This window comes from Emydura macquarii, unplaced genomic scaffold, assembly GCF_026122565.2.
Source record: "Emydura macquarii macquarii isolate MOO-44397 ecotype Brisbane River unplaced genomic scaffold, CSIRO-AGI_Emac_v2 contig_1876, whole genome shotgun sequence".
NCBI lineage: Eukaryota > Metazoa > Chordata > Testudines > Chelidae > Emydura > Emydura macquarii.
In genome coordinates, this window is record NW_027132013.1 from 27,893,144 (window position 1) to 27,917,434 (window position 24,291).

Here is a 24,291-nt window from a genome sequence, read left to right on the forward strand (position 1 = left end):
AAAGGAAAGCAGTAGGTTTTAAACCCCTATCCCTGGGATCACCTAGAAGAGCATGTCCTAGTGTGTTCAAACATGTGGGGCCACTACACATCTCACATCGCTGTACTATAGCTGATCATGTGAAACCAATCTTTACTAAGCTCAATCAGCAGAAATTACTTCAGCTTCATAAATCATTGTTATCATCCCACAGGAGGAGGTAACGGTATGGTTTTTCTCTGCTAAAACATTTCAAGCCACTAGTTTCACAAGCTTTTCTGAAATTAGTTTCATTCCATTTATACAATTACCCATTCTTTACCCACCAGAATGACTGTGGCCTCTGTCTTCCAATTAACTTATTATTTAGGTATTTACATCTACCTTATGTTTTAGAGAAGATCTGTTTCCTATTGATATTAACAATCATTCATCATGCATTTGAATGTATCACCCTTGCTATAAGAATGTGCTGATCCTTAAAGTTTTCACTTATGCTTACAACAGAAGATTGCAGTTATATTAAATCTAGTTGGTTTATTTTCCCAAACAGAGAACAGATTGGTTTTAACCTTATTTTGTTTTAAAGGGATTAGAACTAATTTTCCAGTTCTGTAAACTGTTTGGATACACTTAGTCATCTCAAAGAGATTAATCTACATAATCACAATGGAATTAGACCACAGCATTATGTAGTTGATTTTTTTAAAAATTAAATTAGAGGTTGAATATGTTTCTATTATACTTAAGTGCTAACAGGCTTTAAAAACTATTTACTTTCTGGAATCACAAGAGGAGGGAATAGTTGATTAATACAGTTTAACTGCATTTTAACAGAGTGCAGTTTTAACCAAATTAAGCAAAAGAAAAGTTTGCAGAATTTGATTCAGACTCTTACTATACAATTAACTTTAATAACTGCAGAATATGGGAATAGAGAAATACAGGATTCTAACTTTAGTCTTGATTGTACAGAAGTGATGATCGATCATCTTGTGTTCAAGTTAACTGAATAAATAGGCTTCATTATATAAAAAAGAAGTTTTTCAGAATATCAGTGAGCACCATTTAAAGAAAACTTCTCATTTAAAGAAAAATGTTTTAGACAGGAAGTTGAGTAAATACATTATATAAAGTTCTTTCTTAAGCTAATCTTTTTCAAGAAGGAAGCTACTTACATTGAAAGATATCAGAATAATAAATGAATATAGAATAGCTGGCTCAGTAGTTCATGGCTCTAATGTTCTAGTAAACTGACCTTCAACACTTCTTCTGGCAAATTTATAGACAGCATTATCACTCTTAAAACAAAGCATAATTTCTTAGTTTCTTTTTTATTACCTCTGATAATAAACACTTTCTCTAACGCGTATTGCTTGAATGTGTCCTGCAACATATACAGAATGTATATTGGGTAATGTACATATAACCCTATTCTTTGGTAATATTAAGAATACTGAACAGTTTTATAGTGTTCTTCATGTTCAACAAACATGCATTAGTTCTTGCAGCACTCTTTTTGTGTAGATAGGTAAGTGACATTAATTTCCTCTTACAGATACTGAAACTAAGTTTGAGAAATGAAAGCAACATGTCCAAGGCTGTGCAGGGGCCTTGTTTACAAGAGAAAATTTTGTACATGTTTTTAACATCAGGTGCAGCTGCAATATTTTTTAAAACAGTTTACGTATTCATGTAAATCAAATGAAACTGTTTTCAAAACTGATTCAGGAAAGCATAGTTAAGACCTGTTGGAAAATAGACCTGTCTGAAAATAGTTTTGAATGGCTTTGGTTTGTCTATACTAGCAATTAAACTATTTTGAAAACTGATGTTAAAAATGTGTACAACATTTTTTAATGTATACAAAGCCAAAGAATCAGGTAGAGGGCAGTCAGAATTAAAACCTAGGTCCCTCTGCCTACCAATTGTTTGCCTAATTCATTAGAGCATGCTTTCTCTCACAATTATGTCAAACTGTTATTTTATATTTCAAATGTGTTTTTAATCAACAGATATTGTAACTATTTGAGAGATGATTTTTAAAAATCCATTTTGAACCTACAACTATAACCAGAGAAGTAGAATTATCTTCAGCTGAATCACCAAGTGTAACTCAAAATCCATCAGTTCAAAGGCCAGAAAGGACCACTATGACCATCTAGTCTGACATCCTGTATAACACAGGCCATAATACTTCCCCCAAATAATTTCTGTTTGAATTACAACATACCTTTTTAAAAAAATAACCAATCTTGATTAATAAGTTGCGAGGGATGGAAAGTCCACCATAACCTTTAATAAATTATTTCAAGGGTTAATTACCCTCACAATTTAAAAAGTGTGCCTGAATTTGTGTAACTTCAGCTTTCAGCCATTGTGTCTTGTTATACCTGTGTACAAATAATTGTTTCTTTGCACACACAGTTTTACATACCTAAAATAATTTTCCCAGTTGTGTGCAGCATATCATGTTTTCCAAAACTTGAGGGAGAAATTGTTATGCTCAGTTGCAAACTGATCAATCCTTTCTTACTCATAAACTCAGTAACATTTATTGACATTCCCCTCCCCCCAAAGTAGTGTTTAAAAGTCAGCTTTTGTTTTCTAAGACTGGATAACTTTTTTTTAACTTACATCAGTGAAGAATGATCTGTATGTATTTGTCTGAATAAATTTCAATTGATATCACTTTGAAAGACATATAAATAATATAGATATGGTGAAGAACTGATGTGTAATTTCAAGGCTACTTGTTCTAGTTTGAGTTAATAAAGTTAGTTCTGATTCTGTAAATTATCCAAAGAAAATTCATCAATTAGAGAGCAGCAGAAAAACAAGTATTAAGAACCTGCAATTTGGTAAATTTCTCATTATTTTTTGAAGTATTACATTTGAAGCCATAAGATAGGAATTATTTGCATAGGAATGGTGAGGGTTACCACATGAAATATTCTGCAGCTATCTCAAGCTTAGGTGTGATCTTGTCAAATCTGAAGCACTAGACAGGGTTGGATCTTGTCAGTATCTGAATGGGAGCCGCTCAAAACCAAAAAAAAAAAAATTTTTTTTTAAATCAGGTATTGTAATTTTTCTCTTGTATTTGTTATATTCACTAGTAGAATCTAGTCTTAGCTAGTAAGCTTTATAGGGCAGGGACTGTATCTTCCTGTTTGTATAGTACCTAACTCAATGGTACACATAAATAATAATAATACTGAGGGTACTGAAGAAAATCGAGTATTTACACAGGTAGCACTAGAAATACAGGTTATCTTGCATGTTCTGTTTCTTTCAGTATCTCCTCACAAAAAGTCACAGTATCTCCTCACAAAAAAGGCCTGAATTTTCTAACACTTGTAAATTTAATTAATATTTTTAGGTAGTTCTCAAAGAGTTTATGGTGTGTTGATTTTATTTGATTTTTTGTTTTAATTTTCTGGAGTCAAGTAATAAAAATCCTCCTTTCCTGTAACTGCTCCCACTGTTGTTTGTAAGCACTTTTGTGTCCTGTTGTTACTTTATGTCTGTCTAAGTATGGTGTATTAAGTACTGTGTTCTGTAAAAGAAAAATGAATGCCTTCTGAAATTAGATGAATCTCAAGTGAAGTATAAAACCTCGCCCTTTATCTCATTAGCAAAACTGGGTTTCTCCATTTGTAACAATACAATAACATCCACTTCCTCACTGGGTATCCTATTGTATTACGTCTATCACGTTGGGTTTTTAAAACATGGTATTTTTAAGTTTAATAGTGTAAAAAATGCAGAGGATACTCAAATTCCCCTTCCTAGTTTCTGTTTTTAGATCCTACTGCCTTCATATGTGTATGCATCGAAAATTGCTCATGTGAAATACTTGTAAATGCTTTTTTAAATAATTGTGTTCCATTCATTAGTTTGAATGCCCATTTAAACCAGATTACAAGAAATTTATATTTTCTTAAGCATCAAACATTTTAATTTGAACATGTCTTGTTTGTTGTAGTATCGAAACTGTCAACTTGCAGCAATGAGAGGGATTCTCCTGTTGCTGTAGTTAATCCACCTCCCCACGAGGCAGTAGTTAGGTTGAAGAAGAATTCTTCCATAGACCTATTGCTGTCTACACCAACGCTTAGGTCGGCATAGCTATGTCTCTGAGGGATTTGGATTTTTCACACCCTTGAGACATATAGCGATGCCGATGTAAGTTTTCAGTGGCCCACCCCTATGTCTCCAGATGCCTGTCTCACATCTAAGCCCCAGTATGATCCTCAAATTGGAGGAAGATAGGTATCTTTCCTTGGTGGCCTAATCCAGTAGGCTTGCACTGAGTCTAACTCCACACAAAATGGCCTGGGCAAGGGAGACAGGAGGAGGAGGTCTCTTCTATAACCTTTAGCCCAGTGACTAGGGTACTTAGCCAGGATGTAGCAGTCCTCACTTCACTTCCTCCCTCTGCCTGATGAGGAGAAGGGACTACCCACTCTCTCTGTTCCAATTAATATACAGTTATTTAATTAAAGTGGCATGTTTCAACAAGAGAAATATGGCAAGACCCACATCAGAATATCCCAACGTCCAGGACACTCACCTGAGGGGTGGGGAGCCCCGTTTTAGTCCCTTCTCATTAGGCAAAGGGGGCAAATTGAACCGAGGCCTCCCATATTTGAGGTAAGTTTCCTAACGACTGGTTTACAGATTGTAAGGGAGAGCTTGGCCCTAACCTTCTTCTCTTCCATTTTGTGTGGCGTTAGGTGCCTGCCTAACTAATTTTTGCAAGAAACTACTTAGACACCTAAGATGCCAGACTCCAGGAGAGGGGTTCCCAGCTGCATGAAGTTTAGCAGAGAGAGGCAGCCTATCCTCACTACAGCCTAGACTTAGGCATCTAAGTCTGTGAGGGGCATGGATTCAGGACACACTCCTCTTGTCAGCATCTCTCATTGGCTAGGCTTGTCCCAAAGTGCCCCTCCTCTACCTATGCTACATTGATGGCATTTTCATCATCTGGACCCACAGAAAAGAGTCCCTCGAAGAATTCCACTGGGATTTCAACAATTTTCACCCCACCATCAACCTTAGCCTGGACCAGTCCACACAAGAAATCCACTTCCTGGACACAACAGTACAAATAAGTGATGGCCACATAAACACCACCTTATCCCAAAAATCCACTGACCACTATACGTACCTGCTTGCCTCCAACTTCCATCCAAGACACATAACACAATCCACTGTCTACGGCCAAACCCTAAGATACAACTGCATTTTCTCCAATCCCTTAGACAGAGACAAAAACTTACAGGATCTCTATCAAGCATTCTTAAAACTATAGTACCCACCTAGGGAAGTGAAGAAACAGATTGACCGAGCCAGACGGGTACCCAGAAGTCACCTAGTACAGGACACATCCAACAAGGAAAACAACAGAACACCACTGGCCATCACCTACAGCCCCCAGCTAAAACCTCTCCAACACATCATCAAGGATCTACAACCTATCCTGGAAGATGATCTCTCACTCTCACAAACCTTGGGAGGCAGGCCAGTCCTTGCTTACAGGCAGCCCCCAACCTGAAGCAAATACTCACCAGCAACTGCACACATACAAGAGAAACACTAACCCAGGAATGTATCCTTGTAACATACTCCGTTGCCAACTCTGCCCGCATATCTACTCAAGTGACATCATCATAGGTGCTAACCACATCAGCCACACCATCAGGAGCTTGTTCACCTGCATTTCTACTAATGTGATATATGCCATCATGTGCCAACAATGCCCCCCTGCCATGTACATTGGCCAAACTGGACTGTCTCTATGCAAAAGAATAAATGGACACACATCAGACATCAAGAATGGTAACATTGAAAAAACCAGTAGGAGAGCACTTAAATCTCCCTGGACCCTCAATAACAGACTTGAAAGTCACCATACTTCAACAAAAAAAAACTTCAAAAACAAACTCCAGCATGAAACTGCAGAGCTGGAACTTATATGCAAACTTTACACTATCAGACTAGGTCAGAATAGAGACTAGGAGTGGCTAGCCCACTACAAAAAATAATGTTCCCTCTTTTGGCATTCACACCTTCTCATCAACTGTTGTGAATGGGCCTCATCCATCCTGACTGAACTAACCTCACTGTGTTGTAACTCACCCATCCTTGCATATGTATATATACCTACCAAACTGAAGTTTCCACTTCATGCATCTGACGAAGTGGGTTTCTGCCCACAAAAGCTTATGCCCAAATAAATTTGTTAGTCTTTAAGATGCCACAGGACTCTCGTTGTTTTGCCAAAAACAGATTAACACGGCTACCCCTCTGGAACTCATCAACATTTCACATTAAGAATGTTTTACTTTGATTTAGTTTAAATAGTTAAAATCAATTTATATTAAATTGAAATAGGACACATGTAAGCTGAAATAAGAGTGTCTACACACAGATTTGCAGAGGAATAACTAAAGGTATGAGAATTAAAATCAGTTTACTCCTTCTCTGTATGGAGCAATACACTAGTTTACCTTAAATCAGTTTTAAATGGCTTAGTTAAATGGGTGCAAACCCCTTTGTAGATAGCCTTATTTTAGTTTAAGAATGGTTTAATTTGGTTTAGCTTATATCAAATTGAATATAAGCAGGTGTACTGAATCTACCTAATGCTAGTTGAAACCAAAATATAAGCACCCACAATGCCTTTTGCACCTATGAAACTACATTGTGTTAAAATCATATCTTAAGGCTGGTCTACATTTAAAATTTAGGTCAATGTAGTCACAGCATTCAGATGTATGAAAAATTCAAACCCCTGAGTGCCATAGCTATGCGGACCTAATGCCTGGTGTAGACACAGCTAGATCAATAAAAGAATGCTTCTGTCAACCTAACTACCATCACTCGGGGAGATGGAGTTCCTAAATCAATAGAACAACTCCTTCCATGATGTCCACACTATGCACTTACAGCAACATAGGCCAGGTCTACACTACAGACCTATATCAGTATAGCTATGTCACTCAGCAGTGTGAAAAATCTACACCCCTGAGTTATACTGACCCAACCCCTCTTGCAGACAGTGCTTTATCGATGGGAGAGCTTTTCCCGTCAGTATTTCTACCGCCTTCCGGGGAGGTGGATTAATTATGGTAACAGGAGAAGTTCTCCTGTCAGCATAGGAGTATCTTCACTTAAACACTATAGTGGCATGGCGCAGCTGCATTGGTTATTTCAGTTCCAGTTTGTGTGTACACAGCTTGTCTACATAAGAGTATTGCAGTGGTTTAACTTAAATTAATTTAAAATTGGTGCAAAATCCAACAGTGAAGACACTCTTGTTTTGGTTTATTTCAGTTATCTGAAACTGGTAAAGAATCAGTTTAAGCTATATTGATATAAGCCAGTCATCTCAACCCCAAGTCATCTTACCTGTTTAATTACACTGGTTTAAAAACAGCCCTTTAATTAAATGGTTGCAAATTTATGTGTGGACCTGGCCTAAGAAAAGTCAAGGTTCATTGTAATGAAATGAAGTAATTCAGGACTTTTAGGCTTGGTCTACACTTACCCGGCGATTCGGCGGCAGTTGATGGGAGTTACGCAAGCTACACAGAGAAGCTTTATCTCTGTATCATTAAAATTTCTTTATCTCTGTATCATTCTTTATCTCTGTATCATTAAAATTTCTGAGTCCTGTTAACACTAGCACTTATGCCAGTAAAACTGCATTATTGCTGGTGTAGGAGTACAAATTTTTCTAGTGCCGAAAGCTCCTGTAGGTGGAGTTTTGATCTATACAAGTTAAGCATAAGTAGATTCCACTGAACATCAAACGTAGAAGTGGCCAAGATTCTGAAAAGTGACTAATAATTTGGGGTGCCTCCATTTTAGATTGTTGAATTTGTGAAACCTTTTCAGCAAGTTTAAAGCATCCACTTCTGAACATCAGACTACTTTTGGTATCACAAATAGATATTCAACATCTGAGGCACCAAAAATCACTTTTCTATCGTTTTTAGAAAGCGAGTACATTAAAATTTTGGGACATGTATTTCCACTTTGCCAGCTTCCTGAACAAAGTAGTATTAGTGTGAAATGGATGAAGTTATTAACTAATCTGGTATCTATTCAGCAACATCCAGTGGTATGTCCTGCAAGAATAGGTTTAATCAGACAGGTTTTAGTCTCAATAGAAGAAACTTAGACAAATGAGTTATTTTTAAAATGGAAATTAAAATTACATGGGAAGAAGCTGCAATATAATATGGTGCAGTAACTATTTTAAACATTACTTTCAAAAACTGAGTATTCCCTACTGACAAAGTTTGAACATATATTCACTTACTAAAAATATGGGCAATGGTTGAAAAATAATGAAATGTTTATTGTTATATGTAATATGCAAGCCATCAAACCTGAACATAATAAAAAGTGGGTACTATAAAGAATAATTTATAACAAAAAGTACAATACTCAGAACCTTATTTAAAATAACAATGTTTTTCCATTTGCAGCTAAAGAAGAACATAAGACAGAAGAGAGCTGTTTGGAGAATGCACAAAAAAGGTAAGTTCTCCAGTCTTTTCAAACAGATGGTTGACCAAAATGAAAGATGTTATTGCTCCTAGGAAATAAATAGGAAAGGCTACTGTAGTTCAAAATGCAGTACTCGGTCTCACACTTTCTCATGTCCTGTTCCAGAATAGAATGTGAAAAAAGTGGTTTGAACCAAATAATCTACTGAGTATGCAGTTTTAATTTTTTTTCTGAATCTTGAATTGAATCTTGGTCCCACAGAATAATTTAATACATAATTAAATGTTTTATTCAGTGAAAATATATTGACATTGACATTTTACTTATTCATCATCTAGATTGCAAAACAGACCAGACTAGAAGCCTGTGGAATTTTAAATTTTTTAATGTCAGAGCATTTATCCATGTCATATTTTGGTAAGGGGAGGCAGAGTCAGGGAGGAAAAATTGGTGAAGTTGATGGTTTCAAGATCGATTACAAATTATAATACTTGTTAGGTTTTGTTCATGTGAAGCTTCTACCTTCCATGTTGCTGTATGCTAGCTATACAACTGCTTGTAAATTAGCTGTATGAGGTAAATTTTAGTTGTCAGCATTTTTAGTAGCTTTGTGGTGAAGATATTCTCTGGCTCTTGTATATGATAAATGTTAGATTTAATCAGCTATAAAAACTACAGTTTGCAATATTCAAATTAGATTCAACTCTAACTTGTTTAGGAGAAACAAGTTTGCACACCATAAAATATTTACTTTTCTTCGGAAGTTTTTGAAGGGCACACACAAAAAAAATCAAAAGTATTAGACAACATCAGATTTGCCATCTGAAATCTGGAAAAAATACTTACCCAGAAATTGTATGTGGAAGTCCATTATTACATAACAAATAGTAAAGTTCAGATATATTGCAATGCTTCATGTCTCACTCCCAAGCCTAGAGTTATCTCTTTGGAAAAGTGAAGCTAGATCTACAATGTCCAGATGAGGTCAGGAGCTTGTCTTAATATCTCATCTGAAAGACATATGTAGATTTGTCGGCATAAATTTTGCCCTGGTAAGAAATAACATATTCATCTTTATTGTGGCTTCTGCGTGTGTGCATTATATGCTCACTTTGTAGGTTTCAGATGTATATCTGATATGCATTGTTGGAAAATACAGCATTTGAAAATGCTACTTCTATCTAATGCTCTTGAGAGTTATTGTGCTCTCTTTTTCTCTCATGACCAACTGAAATTTTATACAAAGGAGTTTGCTCTTTTCCTTCTTAAAATGCAGTTAGGTCTACTTTCTGGTGTTATGTTTGTTAGCAAATCATTCACTGTTAAAGTGTATTGTATCTGTGTAGCTCTGAAATAAAAGCCCTGCTGCTTTGAGTTTAAAAGATGGATAGGTATTTACTAAAGTATTCCCGTCTGCACCTGTTAATTATTCTTTTCAATCTCCTAATATTAAGTGTGGAGATTTAAGGGGATTTAAATTAGCAAAGAAATAGTAATTCTCCATTACCTGTAGTGCTTGAAAAAGAAAATATAGATACAGTTTGTGTGAGTGAGCATGGCAGTGTTGAAGGCAATTGAGATATGTTGCCAACCCTTCAGAATTGTCCTGAACTCTTCAGGAATTAATGATTAATATTTATTTAAAGATGATGTCATGTGATGAAACTTTCAGGAACATGTCCAACCCTAGTCAGTATATACCAGCTGAAGGTCTGGCTCAGGGTTATTAGACTTTAAAAATATAAAATAAAGATAATAGATTTTATACAGTCTAATTTTATTTGTACTTATGTATTGCTAGTTATAGATGCGTGTTTTTTTTAACCTATTAAAAATGTCATACATGAACAGTAAACAAAAAACCCAAAGAAAATCCTACCACATGATATTTTTAATGATTTGAATCTAAGCTGTTCCTGGCCCCAGGCCCCACAGCTGCAGCTCCAGCCCCCACCCTGGCCCCTGCTGCAGCGTGGGCCCCAGATCCTGGCCCCCTACCATGGTTTTGGTCCCACTCTCAGCCTCAGCTACCAAGTGCAACTCCTGGCAGGAGGTGGACCAGGGAAGGTGGTGGGCGGAGGTGGAACTCCAAAAGCTTGGGGACCACTGAGCTAGAGATACTGATAAATTGGCCCTTACTTTGCAATTGGCTGGTTGGTTTCATTTATCTGTGATGCAGGGGTTTTTTTTATTTTTTTAAATACATAGGAAAATTTGCCAAGCAATCCTCCAGGATATGAAAACTGTAGTTGAAAGGATCTATTATTCATTTTTAATGGGTAATGTTTTTTTTATAAAAGCCCTGCAGGCAGACTGGGCAGCAGAAGGCACAAGGTAGGTGAGAGCAGGACTATGTAGTAGGGTAGTGGTGGGTGGGTAGGCCAGGGATTTACTTTGCAGGCTGAGATAGAGGACTGTGTTTGTACAACTGGTGCTATATGAAGGTGGAACCTGAGAAGGAAGTGTCCAGTCCTAATGTCCCCATCCTAAAATGGTTCCTCATTTGCTTCTGCCTCAGCTCCTCCAATAGGAGATGCAGTTAGGGTGCCCAAATCACCTTAACTCTGCCCTTTTATGACACCATGTTATAAATTTTTTATTCTGATTAAGGCATTTTAGAATTTGTGATCCTAGATGATGTTCATCTGATTTTTAAAGATGCATCATCTATTTGGTTTTTTTTTTTGTTTCCCCCTCCCAATATTTCTAATGATTTTGAAGATCTGAATTATTAATCTTAAATCCTTTTCTAAATTTTAACTCTTATGGTCATATTCATCACTGTGCTTTTGGTACTCAGCACCACTCTGGAGAAGTGCAAATAGGCAAAGCATACTAACCAGTTCAACAGTTCATCACCAGGCCTAATTTAGGCACCTGGAAAATCACTGGGATTCTGAAAGCCTGGATTATGTCTTTAGGCTCCCTATACAGTGAATGGAGGGAGAAAGGTGCCTCAGAACAAGATTCACAAAAGCCAGCATGTTAGGCAGCTCCTCACCTAAACTAGCCAATGGGAGATCCCAAGGCAAGGAGTCGGTGCTAAGCCCCGCCCTTCTTTTGGACATAAACATCTAAGTCCAAGCTTCAGAGAAGCACTCGGGATTCTCAGCTGCAAACCCTCTGATGGACTTAGCTGCCTATGCTGCTACTTCAAGAAACCCAAAGAGGGCAGGGGGCTGTTTTGTGTAAACTCGCCTATAGGGGCTCAGAGTTTGCCTACCGGATCGGACTCTGCAAGTGACTTAGGCCGAGGAACACCTATCTTTCCCCGATATGTGAATCATTGGAGCACTTATGTGCCTGGATACCTGGTGTAGAGCTGTGTGCATGCTCATGGACAGAAACATAGGTGCCTAGGGAAATTTTACGACAAACACTGGGGCACTGAGTGAGTTTAGGTGCCTACAGGATTTGGTGGCAGCTGAATGTGGGAGTTGTGAATCCCAGTGGGACCTGATTATGGAATTTAGGCATCCAAAGTGGCAGTTAGGTGACTAAGTCCTATTTTGAATCTATTCCATAATGTGGATCTGTGTACAAGGGTGCTGAAAAGTTTGGATAGTGGGGGTACTGAGAGCCATTGAACTAAACTGTAAACTCTGTAGACGATGAAAACCACTTCAAGCCGGGGGTGCAGGAGCATTCCCCACATCCCAAGTTCTAGCACCGGGGCTGAATAAATGCAGGGCTTTACGGGCTGCAACCCAGGACCTCAGGCTAAGAGGGACCCCGCAAAAATAAATCCCCACCCCTCCCCCACGTGATGTGGGCCCAGCATCCTGGCCAGGCGCCACTCCCAGCCCCAAGCAGTGCCGTGTGGTGGCCGTTCCCCCCTCCCGGCCCCGCCCTTCTCCCCCGCCCCTCTCCCACGTGACATCACATGGGCCCAACGTGAGTGTGAGTGCTGCTCAAAATCATCTCGCGTGCCATGTTTGGCACACGTGCTGTAGGTTGCCAACCCCTGTTCTACATGTCTTAAGACTGAAATGTAACCATAGAAAGGCTTTATGTTAATTAAAAGGCAAGTTTAGTATAGTGTTAATAGTCTCAATGCCATAATTGTGATCATTTTGTTTTAAATTAGGAAAAAGACTTGTATACAGGGGCCCCACAAAATCTAATAGTCCTAGACCCACAGGAGAGTTAATCCGGCCCTGTCTAGTACCTATGTCTGTGTAAATGGGTCAGCTAATAAGGAAAGAGATATCTGCCCAAAGATGAGTTGAAAGCCATTTGTTGAACTTAAATGTTATTGTTTGCAGACCATGTACAATTTTTAAAAACCCTTTGTTTTCAAGAGTTTAGCTTCCTGTATTCAAGAATTAAGAACCATTAACAGATGTTAACAAGCACATTACTTCCTTTCACCCAAATGTAGTTGGTGTTTCAAGAAAAGTGAATTCCCTTGAAATATTTTATGTCACCTTTTCTTTTAAACCATGACATTGTTTTAATCATTATCAGCAAAAGTAGCCTGACAAATATTTCTAATTTGAAAACTGATTCAACCCTAACAAAAACAAAAAAAATAATGTTTTGTTTCAGGTTGGATATCACATCACCATGACCATGGAGTCAATTAACTGTTGATCTATGAAATGTGATACAATAATGGTTCAAATGCATATTGCACAATAACGTAAAATAACACAAAAATATGTGCAGCAGGAAAAGAGTCTTAGGGCTTGTTCACACTTACCCGGAAATTCAGCGGCAGTTGACAGGAGTTACGCAAACTACGCAAAGTAGTTTGCGTAACTCCCATCGACTGCTTCTGCGCGCTGTTCACATTGCGCTGAGCCGACGGGAAAAGCATTCCCGTTGGCTCAGTGCTACGCTAGTTGAGGAGGTGGACTTATTAAGTCGACTCCTTCATTAAGTTGAGCTCCTTCATGAAAGATTGATCTGGCGGCGGCGATTTTGCCGCCACCAGTGTAAACATAGCCTTAGAAATACTCAGATACACTGCAAAAATGCTTTAGCTGTAGTTTAGAATAACAAAGTATTATAACACTGGCAACAAAACTTGCCTATTACTGCTTTTATCAGCTTACTAGCACCCTGGAAAGGGATGATTCACTTTCATTATATTATGTCTTTGCAAATCAGCTATTGGCACTGATTGTGGCATTCTAGCTGCTGCACTAAGCTCCTCATAAATACCTGAAAGTCTCTGAACTAGAGATGAGGTGACACTTGATTTGCTTTTTGTTGATAATTATTTTTGGTTTGGCATACAACTCTGCTGTAGGCCTTTAATAAGATAAATGACACCAAGATTATTACCTTTTCAGCTTTGCAGAATAAAAATGTAAGCCAATAAGAATAACATGATATTCAGGTAAGTAACTGTAATTATTGAAAATGAGTGCCTATGCTTTGCATACATGACACACAAAAATTATTCTCCTAGGGAAAAAGTAGGTGTTGGAAGGTTAGTTACACTTGGCATGAATTGCTGCTATGGTTTCCAAAGCTAAGGGGAAGTTATGGTAATTACTAGCCTTGGCTACTGAGTCAGGAACCAGCCCTCAGGGAAACTAAGCTTCCCCAGTGGGTTTTACGTGTTGACAGCTTTTTCCCCCCTGTAGCTTTGAAGAAACAGTGGGATACTTGGGGATAAAGCCAAAGTCCGGTGAGAAGGAGATCACACCAAACTACGTTTTCACGGTATGGTACGAGTTCTGCAGCGACTTCAAGATCATTTGGAAACGAGAGAGTAAAAACATTTCCAAAGAAAGGTAAGGTTCTAATAAAGTCATTAATACTATTTCTGATGTCTGGGAAACTGTTCCTTCTCAACCGAACAAATTATACTCCCATATTTCACAGGCATCATTGTTTTCTTTCAGATCAAATGGACATCAAGGAAAGATTATTCCCTCAGGGTATGCAGGAAAATTCTCCAAAGGCATGCTGTCCCCACAAAAAGATAAACACATATAATCTGATAAATTACACTTTCTTAACCCCTTCCAATTACTAGCTAGTAAAATGAAAGGAGAGCTATGCTAATTTGTAACAGATTGCTTCCCTGTGTATTTTCATGTTGAACTAGTCTAAATGAGGCGATATTGCTGTCGCAGACAGTACAGACAAATAAAAGTGAATGCTTTTCCAGTTAATATACTGCACTTGCATCAAAGGGAAGCCCCTGAGATTCAGGCCACACTTAGCATAGTGTTGAAGCCCCACATTGAATTTACAGCACCACTTCTGACTGTTGGTATCCTGCTGAGGACATCAAACTGCATGCCGCTAGATCTCACCACAGTCTCCTGATTTTATTAGTTTGAGTAAAAAAAAAAAAAAAAAAAAAAAATTAGAAAACCCACAGCTCTGAGCCTGATTTTTTTTTTTTTTAAAAAGAGGCTGAATCCTTTTTTTAAAAAGAGAGAGAGAGAAAATCTGTTGTATGCAAATACACCATTGTTACCACATATTTTTCCATTGCAGAAGTACTGAATGGGTTGTAGTACATTCAGACTTCAGGGGTGGAATGGATTACTCCCTTTCAGTGCAAAATATAAATCCCAGTGTCTATTCCAAATTTAAAATAGTACAATAAGAAAACATACTTCTGGAGAACATATTAGCGAGAGTAGTAAATGCACTTGCACTTAGGTTGTTCATTTTGCTGCAAGTCAGAGTGAATTGTTGGACTGACTACTTTTAAAGTCACGCCAGTGTAAAAGCATAAATTCCCCAATATATTTTAGCCCTATGAAAATTCTTCAGATCTGATGTTAGTTACAGATAATACAATTTTTAAAAACTTAAATAACATAGCATTCTGTATCATGCATGTAACAGCATAAATAAATCCATTAAAATGTTTACATCATGTGACATTTACAGGGGTATCTTTTATATTTCTTAGTGCCTGATTTGACTGGCTATAAATCTGAAACTATATAAAATCAGTTGGCAGTAAGCAGACTTTCATGGACTTGCACAAGCTTCCACAGTACAATAGGAGGATATATTTTCTGTTGAATCATGTCCTTTTACTATCATTCCATTGCTAGTCATGGGGAATATAAAGTAATGTACAAAAAAACGATCAAGCCACACATCCTTTCCTTTTTAATTTACATAGTTACCAAGATTCTGACTGCATACCAAAGGCCCTTTCAAAGAAAGTGTTTTAAATACCCATGTAAAGGCATAAATATTGCATTGCACATCTTAACAGAACTTCTCAACTCTCTTTAATATATTATTCAAGTTTTTTTTGTTTGTAAGTAAAACTATCCACCATCATTTTGCCGGTTTCATTGCTAAGACATTGTCAAAATGTTAGTGCATTGTCATTCTATTTACAAATAAAAAATGTAGTATAGATGTTTGATTCATTCTAATGGCTCTGATATGATGTTTATTCCTGTTCATGAATACAGTATAAAGCAATAGCCAGCAGAACACAAAGCACCAGGTATTAAATTTGTAAACACCTTTGGATTTGCATAGATAATTATTTTTAGTTTGCTTCAAATTATTTTATTAGAATATCATTAATCTTGAAATTGTTTGTTTGTTTTTCTTTAAATTCAAAACCTGGGTGATTCATCAAGACAATATGCTGCTGAAATGAAGAGCCTTGTGAAATAACTAAATTAGAATCATGGAAAAACTGTTTTCATCATCTTGTAAAGTCGTGACCCTTTAAAGGTTCTGTTTTACAAAGTGTGAGACTGACACTTCACCAACCGCTCTCCAGAAAGAAAAAGGTTGAAAGAAATTTAAGTAGCGATCACTGTACATTGTGAATTAGACCTTTTTAGTTTTGTTTTTACTGCAATGGTTGACTTTAATAACCTTAGTATGACAAGAATGGACAGCTGTTTTCTGTAGCTGTGTAAAGCTAATTAATTTGATGCACTATTTGTTTTGCATTTCTACTTATTTATAACTAAAATGTAAAAAAGACATATTTATCAGTAACAAATTCTTCTTGTGTCTTAGAAGAAATATTGTAGATGCAGCATAAGAAGTTTTAGCCAATATTTTAAAACATGGTGGTCAACTATTAGGCATTTAAATTTTTATTTAGACACCTAAATAATCTTTGGAGGTAAACTCAATGTGAGCTGCAGATACTTGGCTTATCACTTCTCAGAATTAGACCAGTTATGTAGGTGTATAAATATGGATTTCATTGCCTAACTTTAGGAATCCAAATGTAAAGACTTTGCTCTGGGGTTTTTTTCTGTCACCAAATATATCTCTAGAAAAATTAAATGCCTTAACATACTGTAGAATATTGTCTTTGAAGTCCCAGTTTCCTCATAAAAAACAAAACAAATGGCTGTCTAAAAATGTGATTGATTATAATTAGTATAAAAAATAAGGAAAAAAAGTGCAGTCTAGGATTCCAATATGAGAAATTTTACACTTCTAGACTAACTATTTTTGACTATATTTTACACTTCTAGACTAACTATTTGAAGGGCAGCTAAAGATGTCTAAAAGTTCAGAAAAATAGGCTAATAGTAACTTTAACTAAGTGATGAACTTAGCTGCAAGATCTTGTTTTGTCTAAAAACTACTTGACTTCTAAATGTAACAAAACTGCAGAAATCTAATTAGATTTCTATCAAACTTTTTTTTTTAGTAAAGGAAACACTTTAACCATGCTGCCCTACACTTAACTGACCATGAAAATAAGTTAGCTGCCTGCAAATATAGTTGAATTATTGTCTCTTTCCTGGACAAAATCTGTACATCATTTAGGAACCCGAAACAGAGTAATAGACATAGATATAAAAACTACATGTATATCATAAATAAATGACTATAGAGATAAAATGTAGAATTTTTTCAACATAAATTCCCTGTATAGGGATACTTTCCCTTTCAGACATACCATTTCCTCCAGTGTTAGTGAGTAACTATAATACCATAAAATCTGCTTTGAAGATCACCTCTTTATAAAGAAAATCTGTCTAGAGTGGCCACTTCCCCTTCATCCTCCACATATATTTTCATGTAAATGCACTATAATACCAACCACATGTTGGGGATATTGAAGACTGTATTTTCCACAAGTCCAATTGGCAGCTTTTTAATATGTGCATCTGTGTGTCCAAACTATGAAGTTTCTCATACACATCTTTCTTCTTTTTTCAAAAATTTCTCATGCTAATTAAATTGAAGACTACATTCTGAGTTACAAAGCAGACAATATTTTGTGATAACACGCCAATATATCTCCAGATCTATTTTATATTTAATTCTATTTTCATTCATTTTATAGGACTATTGCTTTATTTGCAGCTGGTGTGCCAAAGAACTCAGAATATATTATCTATAATTTTTAAATATCTTTAAAGGGTTATGTTAGTGAATATTGAATTTGATTTACAAAAAGTAGTAAACTGCTTAAGGCACCAGATAAACATTATTTTTTATAAGTAATTCACATTGAGCAATTGCATCAGACACACATTGTGGTTAAGAGTGTCCAAGTACAGTAAGACAAGATTTGTGTATTAAGTGCTAATAGGGCATTGCTAATAGGGCATTCCTCTATAAATATGAAAATATTTAATTATCAAAGGACTCATTGCTGTTTGTAGTCAGTTGTATTCACATGACCAGGATAATTTTAGTGCTGAATTTCACCTCTTTCAACTTGTTTTTATATATGAGTCTTCATAGCTCAGTAGCAGAGATTGAAGGAGAAAGCGAGACCCTAGATTTATCTTACAGGAATGGGTGGGTGAGGTTCTGTGGCTTGCAATGTGCAGGAGGTCAGACTAAATAATTATGATGGTCCCTTCTGACCTTAGTCTGAGTCTCAAAGGCTGGAGAAGACACGATCATTATTTAATGAGCATTGTGTTACACTCAGTACTATACAAAATATTTTAAAAAGCGTGATCCCTGGCCTGAATTCAAACGTCTCTTATTTCCTGAATTTCATTCCTTCCACTGAGCGCTTTGATGATCGCAGTTAAATCTTGCTACGTAGTATTGTCAATGCCAAATTCACTGCTTTCTTAGTCCCATTTCAAACAGTACTATGTAAACACACACTAGGGAACTTTTAGTACATGTGAGCAGGGTCCTCACAGACAATTAGAGTGCGACATTCCGGTGTGCACTAGAATTTACATCACGGCCGGTGTGCACCAAATCACCTTGTAGACAAGCCCTTGGTCACAGAGACAAGAACCATTTTGGATGAATCACCAGGAAAAGCAGATAGCTCTGAATGTGACAGTTCAGGTAGCTAGTAATAAGTAAAAAAGGGCCTTAAATCAGAAAGGGAGGAGGAGGAAAGCTTTGAGTTCCAGGCAGTCTCCAGTCAATTTCTGTATCTGCTGGAAGATGCTGTTTGTTGGCTTTCAATGTGCCCCTAATTCTTCTAGTCAACCTTGGTGTTATGTTTACCAAATACAGAATGATTTGCTTTGACTGCTTGACTGATCATGCCTATGATACTAGAGTGCACTCCTTGCTTGTAATACTTTGTGATCCATAAAAGAGAAAGATCTTATTGTTGCATAAACTCTTACAGTACGTAATTAATAGTTTTTAAGTTAAATATTTATAACTTTTTTAATATTCAAATTAATATAAAACATGATACTATTTTGTGTATAAGTAACTTATTGTGATTTCTCAGAGATAATTGCCAGAGTAGAACTGTTAAATCTTATTTTCATTCTCACTACAACAGTGATCAGGGATGGGAGAAAGCATCTTTGTTTGTCTGTGGGAGTTTGGCCTAAGAGGAAAGTGGCGATTTTGTGTTTTGGAGGTGCGGTCTTGATTTTTGAGGGATTTGTTCCAGGTGTATGGCTTGACCCTGTACTTGCTGATATCTCTTAACAAGAGAACGGTGTTGACCTAGTTTGGATAGGATTAAAAGCCAGTCATCAGAGAACATAGGAGCAGATAGCAGCTAACAGCTGAATTTTTGTGGAAGTTTGTAGGTGGGAGTTAGGGGAAGGCTTTTTTCTTTTCTTTTTTCTCAGGGAATAAGGATTCAGAAGAGCAGACAATAATGAATAGTGAGGTAGCACTAAAAGTGATGTGAGGAGAAGAGGACACAAAGAAGGAGGTCAGCTGCAGAATGTACATCATCCTTGAATGGGTATCTGATTGAAACTACTTACTCATGAAGTGTCACCTGATAGAACTCATGGCAGAGAAGATCTAAGTATTAGAGATGCATCTGGAGATGATAACGGAATTCAGGCAGGGATTTGAGGTATAATGCAGGAGAGGAGAGAGCAGGTTGCAAACAAAAAGGACCTGCAGAGTAGATTGCCAGAAAGGGAGGGTGATCTGTGGAAGAACATGATCACGAGGACAAGGCAGAGAAAGAGATTGGCTTGTGGCAGTGAAACTGAGATAAGTAACAAAAGTTTGTGGCACTGGGAAATGAAGAGGAGAAACAGGCAGAAGATGGGGTGGTAAGGAAGAAAAGAAAGGAAGCCAGTCCTTGCAGAAGAGAGGAAGAGACAATGGAGATAGCCAGGATCAGAGCCCAAAGAAAACTCGGGATGATATTCAGGGGACTGCAAGAAAGAACATAAAACAGATTTGTACCAACAACAGAAAAAGACCGGTCTGTGTGATTGAGTCCACGCTAGGAAGAATTGACAGGCTTGTCACCAGACCAGATCCAGAGAACAAAAGGGTGTGCTGTCTGCCAAGGACAAGTATGTGAGTTGTAAAAATGAGGCTTGAAAAAGGTCCTGATTTGAGCAGGAAAAATCCACTGATTGCGCTGCATGTCGGGACAAATGACACTGCTAGATTCTCACTGGAATGGATCAAGGATGTCTATGCTAGACCAGGTAAGACACTTAAAGATGTGGAAGCTCAGCAGTCTTCAGCAGAATACTCCGAGTCTCTAGAGAAGGAGGGCAAAATATTGAAGATCAACAGATGACTCAAGGATGGGCTAGGAGGAAGGCTTTGGGATTATTGCCCATTGGAAATCATTCACAGAAAGAAGCCTCTTCTCAACTGATGTACTCTACTTGAGTACCTGGGGTTTTGGGATCAAGGCTGGCACAACAGATAAAAAGGGCTTTAACCTAAGAGATAATGGGAGGTGGTTGTGAGAGACTCATGAAATCTCCACGCCTGGTTTCAGTACACAGGAGGAGGAAAATCAAGTAAATAAAGATATAATTAGGGATAATGGAACACCACCAGAAGATAAGAGTATAGACAGCAAAGAGACAGTAAGTACAAGTATTGACTGGAATAGTAATCAGGTAGGTGACACAGGTAGTAAAGGAACCATACCTAGACTGGCTAGAAATGTGGTTGGGGTCCCAGGGAAACAACTGAAATTGCTTGTACACAAATGCAAGAAGTCTGGGTAATACATTGGAGAAAGTGGAACTACTGGTGCAGGTGGTTCAAACTGGATATTAGAGTGATTACGGAAACATGATGGAATAGCACTCATGAGTGGAATACAGGTATAGAAAGCTATGTACTGTTTAGGAGAGATAGGAATAAAGGTAAAGGTAGTGGAATAGCATTGTACATCAATGATGTGCTAAACTGTAAAGAAATAAGAAATGTTAGAATGGACAAAATAGAATCTGTTTGAGTCAAAATCACGTTGAGGAAGGATTGTAAAAGAGGTTCTATTAGGATAGTGTTAAGGGTATGCTATAGACCCTCAGGATCAGACTCAGGTATGGATAGAGATCTCTTAATATTATTTGGGAGATAAATACTGCTGTGAGTTGTGCCAAAATAGGAGACTTTAACTTCCTGCATATAGAATGGATAATAAATACTACTAATACTGGTTGGCCCACTTATTCTAGCTGTGATAGACAACAGTTTTCTTCATCAAATTATCACTGAACCCACAAGAGGTGATGCAATTTTAGGACTGGTTTTGATAAATGGTGAGGACATCACAGCAGAGCTGGTCATAGGAAATAACCTTGGATTGAATGATCATGAATTGATTCAGTTTAAATTAAATGGAAGAATAATCAAAACCAGGTCAACTTTGATTTTCTGTTTCAAAAGAGCAGACTTTAGGAAATTAAGGGAATTAGCGAAAGAAGTCAACTGGACTGAAAAGTTCCAGGATTTAAATCAACTATACAAAAACTATCTGAAATTTGCTTTCCGAGCAAGGGGGAAAAACTTGTTGGGAAAGACTCCAGACCCAGCTGAATGAATAATCAACTCAAAAAAGTAATTAGAAGTAAGCGGAAGAGATTGATCAGTAAAGAACATTACACCTTCGAAGTTAGAAAATGTAGGATTAAAGTGAGAATTCCTAAAAATCAGGTGGAATTAGCTCTTGCCAAGGAAATTTTAAAAACCTCTTATTTTTTATTTTAGTTATGTAAATAAAAAAAGAATAAAGAAGGAGGAGGCTGGGTCACTATGCAGTGTGGATGGAGAGGAGATTAAAAACCACCTAAGCATGACTCAAAAACTAAAAGAATATTTTGCATCTATTTTCAGTAAGGATAGTAATATGGAACGTAGGCAGGGAGGCAGGAGAGTTGATGGAAATGCGTATATAGAAATGGAAATTACCACATCTGAGATGGAAGAAAAACTCAAAGAACTTAATGTACTCAGGTCAGGCAAACCAGATAATTTCCATCCCAGAATATTGGAAGAACTGGCACATGAGACTGGTAGTGTGGTAGCAAGAATTTTTAATAAATCTGTCTATTCAAGGTGAATACCATATGACTGCAGGATAGCTAAGGTATCTATACATTTTTAAAATGGAATCCAGGCAATTACAGATCTGTTAGTCTGACCTCAGAGGTATACAAGACTTTGGAACAAACTGTGAGGAATAATTAAGTTTATGAAGGTAAACAGAAAAGGGGATGTAGGGCCACATGGACTTACAAAAGGTAGATTGTGCCAGGCTAACTTGATTTCCTTCTTTGAGAAAATAGCTGACTTTTTAGAGAGGGGAGAACTGCAGGAAAGATCGGAAGCCAGGAAGGGTAAAGAGCTATTCAAGTTAAAGAACAATTCTGACACACACAAGAACAAATAGGTATAAACTCAGGCTGAAAATTAGAAGGTTTCTATCCATCAAAGGAGTGAGGTTCTGGAACAGCCTCCCAATAGGAGTTATGGGGACAAACCATTTAATTAGTTTCAAGAGAGAGCAGGAAAAATATATCATGGGATTGTATATCAAGGTTGTTCATGATGATGGGGAGAGGGCAGTTCTGGTTGTCCCTTCCAGTTTATGTCCTGAGTTCCTAGAGCACATGCTTCAGGGCATCAACTGGGCACCTGTGGCAATTAGGAAGGAATTCCCCCCTCTCCCCCCCCCCCAAAAAAAAATGTTCTGATTTCTTTTCTCTTTTTTTGGTCTCCTTTCTCTGGCCACAGAGATGGCCACAGCTGGAGATGAGACACTGGTTGGGGTGGGCTGGGGTTTTGAGGTGGTACCAAGCATTCTCTCTCTTACATGCTTGGCTGGCTGGTTCTTGCTCACGTGCTCCTCAGGGTCTAAGATGTAGAGTTGGGAAGGAATTTTCCCTCCGGTCAGATTGGCAGTATTTTTTTGCCTTCTTCTGCAGCAGGTGGCTGCGGGTCATTTGCTGGGGTTATCTGGGTATATCTCATTTAATCATAGCCCTGCCATTGCAGGAGGCCTTGGGCACTGGTGCACCTCAGTCTCTCTTCTTCTCTGCCTGTGGTATATCATAGTTTAGCCTTCTGTGGGCTGTAATACTTTGGCTAATTTTGGTTGTTGGGTTAGTATGCAGGTGCTGGGTGACGTAGGTCACCTGAGATGTGCAGGAGGTCAGACTATTTGGTGGTCCCTTCGGCCCTTAAACTCTGTGACTCTATGACCAGATTTGGTTTTCAGTTTCACTAAAAACACTAGTCCTTGTTCTAGCTGAGTGTTAGCAAGTTCTCTTCCTGGAGTTTTGGCTCTGAAAGCAAGCACAATGGTAATGTAAATCATTTATTTTTAAAAATATTATCTTACTACAAAAAGATTGCAATTAAAATCCTTGGTGTGTTTCTCAAAAGCCAAATTTATAAAACAATGTAATTTACTATGATGATAGGGATCTTACTTCTATATAGTGCCGAAAGACTTAACATTTTAACTGACTGTACAAACTATTTCTCCTGGACGTCCTATCTAATCCGTCACACCTATCATGACACCCACATAGCACTGGTGGAATGGAACGGGGAAGTTGCTAATTAGCACTGTGCTATACTACATACTCATTTAGAACATGAACCAGATGAGATTTCAGTGACAATTTAAGTAGACTGAAGTTAGTTATTCAAGTTGTAATTTGCCCAGGACACATACCAAATGTAATGCTCTACCAGACGAAAAAAGCTCTGGGATTCTTGTGGTCAGGGCCAAGTGATCAAGACTTAAGGTTTACATCTCATCCAAAGAAATATTAAGCTAGAGTCTGCTTAGCTTGTGAGAACTATTGGAATCATAGTGCAAGGTGATAGAGCTTTACTCTTTATGGTGTTAATAGTTATTACTGGTTTGTAAAAAATGAATGATATCTTATGATACTTTTATGCTATCATTGTGATCACAATAAACTGTGAATATCTTATTTATCAGCTTAAATAGGAAAATAGTTAAAATTATTATTTTCCATGCTATGTGCAGTTTGTAGGCAAGTGATTTCAATATCGCTCACCATGTGTTCATCCCATTGATAGCACAATCAGGCTTTGATCCTGATTAAATTTGTTCCTGATTGTACTGAAATATAAATAATTAATTTTTCATTAACTCACACTGCTGTTAATAACTTGACTGGC

At 37.4% G+C, this 24,291-nt stretch overlaps 1 protein-coding gene across 2 annotated transcripts in view; it reads left to right on the forward strand.

Annotated features, from left to right (window-relative positions):
- LOC137159571 (formin-like) overlaps positions 1 to 24,291 on the forward strand; it is a 233,597-nt gene that overhangs the window by 193,397 nt on the left and 15,909 nt on the right. For both annotated transcript variants that reach the window (XM_067558036.1, XM_067558037.1), the window contains 2 exons: positions 8,484 to 8,535; positions 14,100 to 14,249. In XM_067558036.1, coding sequence (XP_067414137.1) covers positions 8,484 to 8,535; positions 14,100 to 14,249 — 202 coding nt within the window. The remainder of the gene's footprint in view (positions 1 to 8,483; positions 8,536 to 14,099; positions 14,250 to 24,291) is intronic.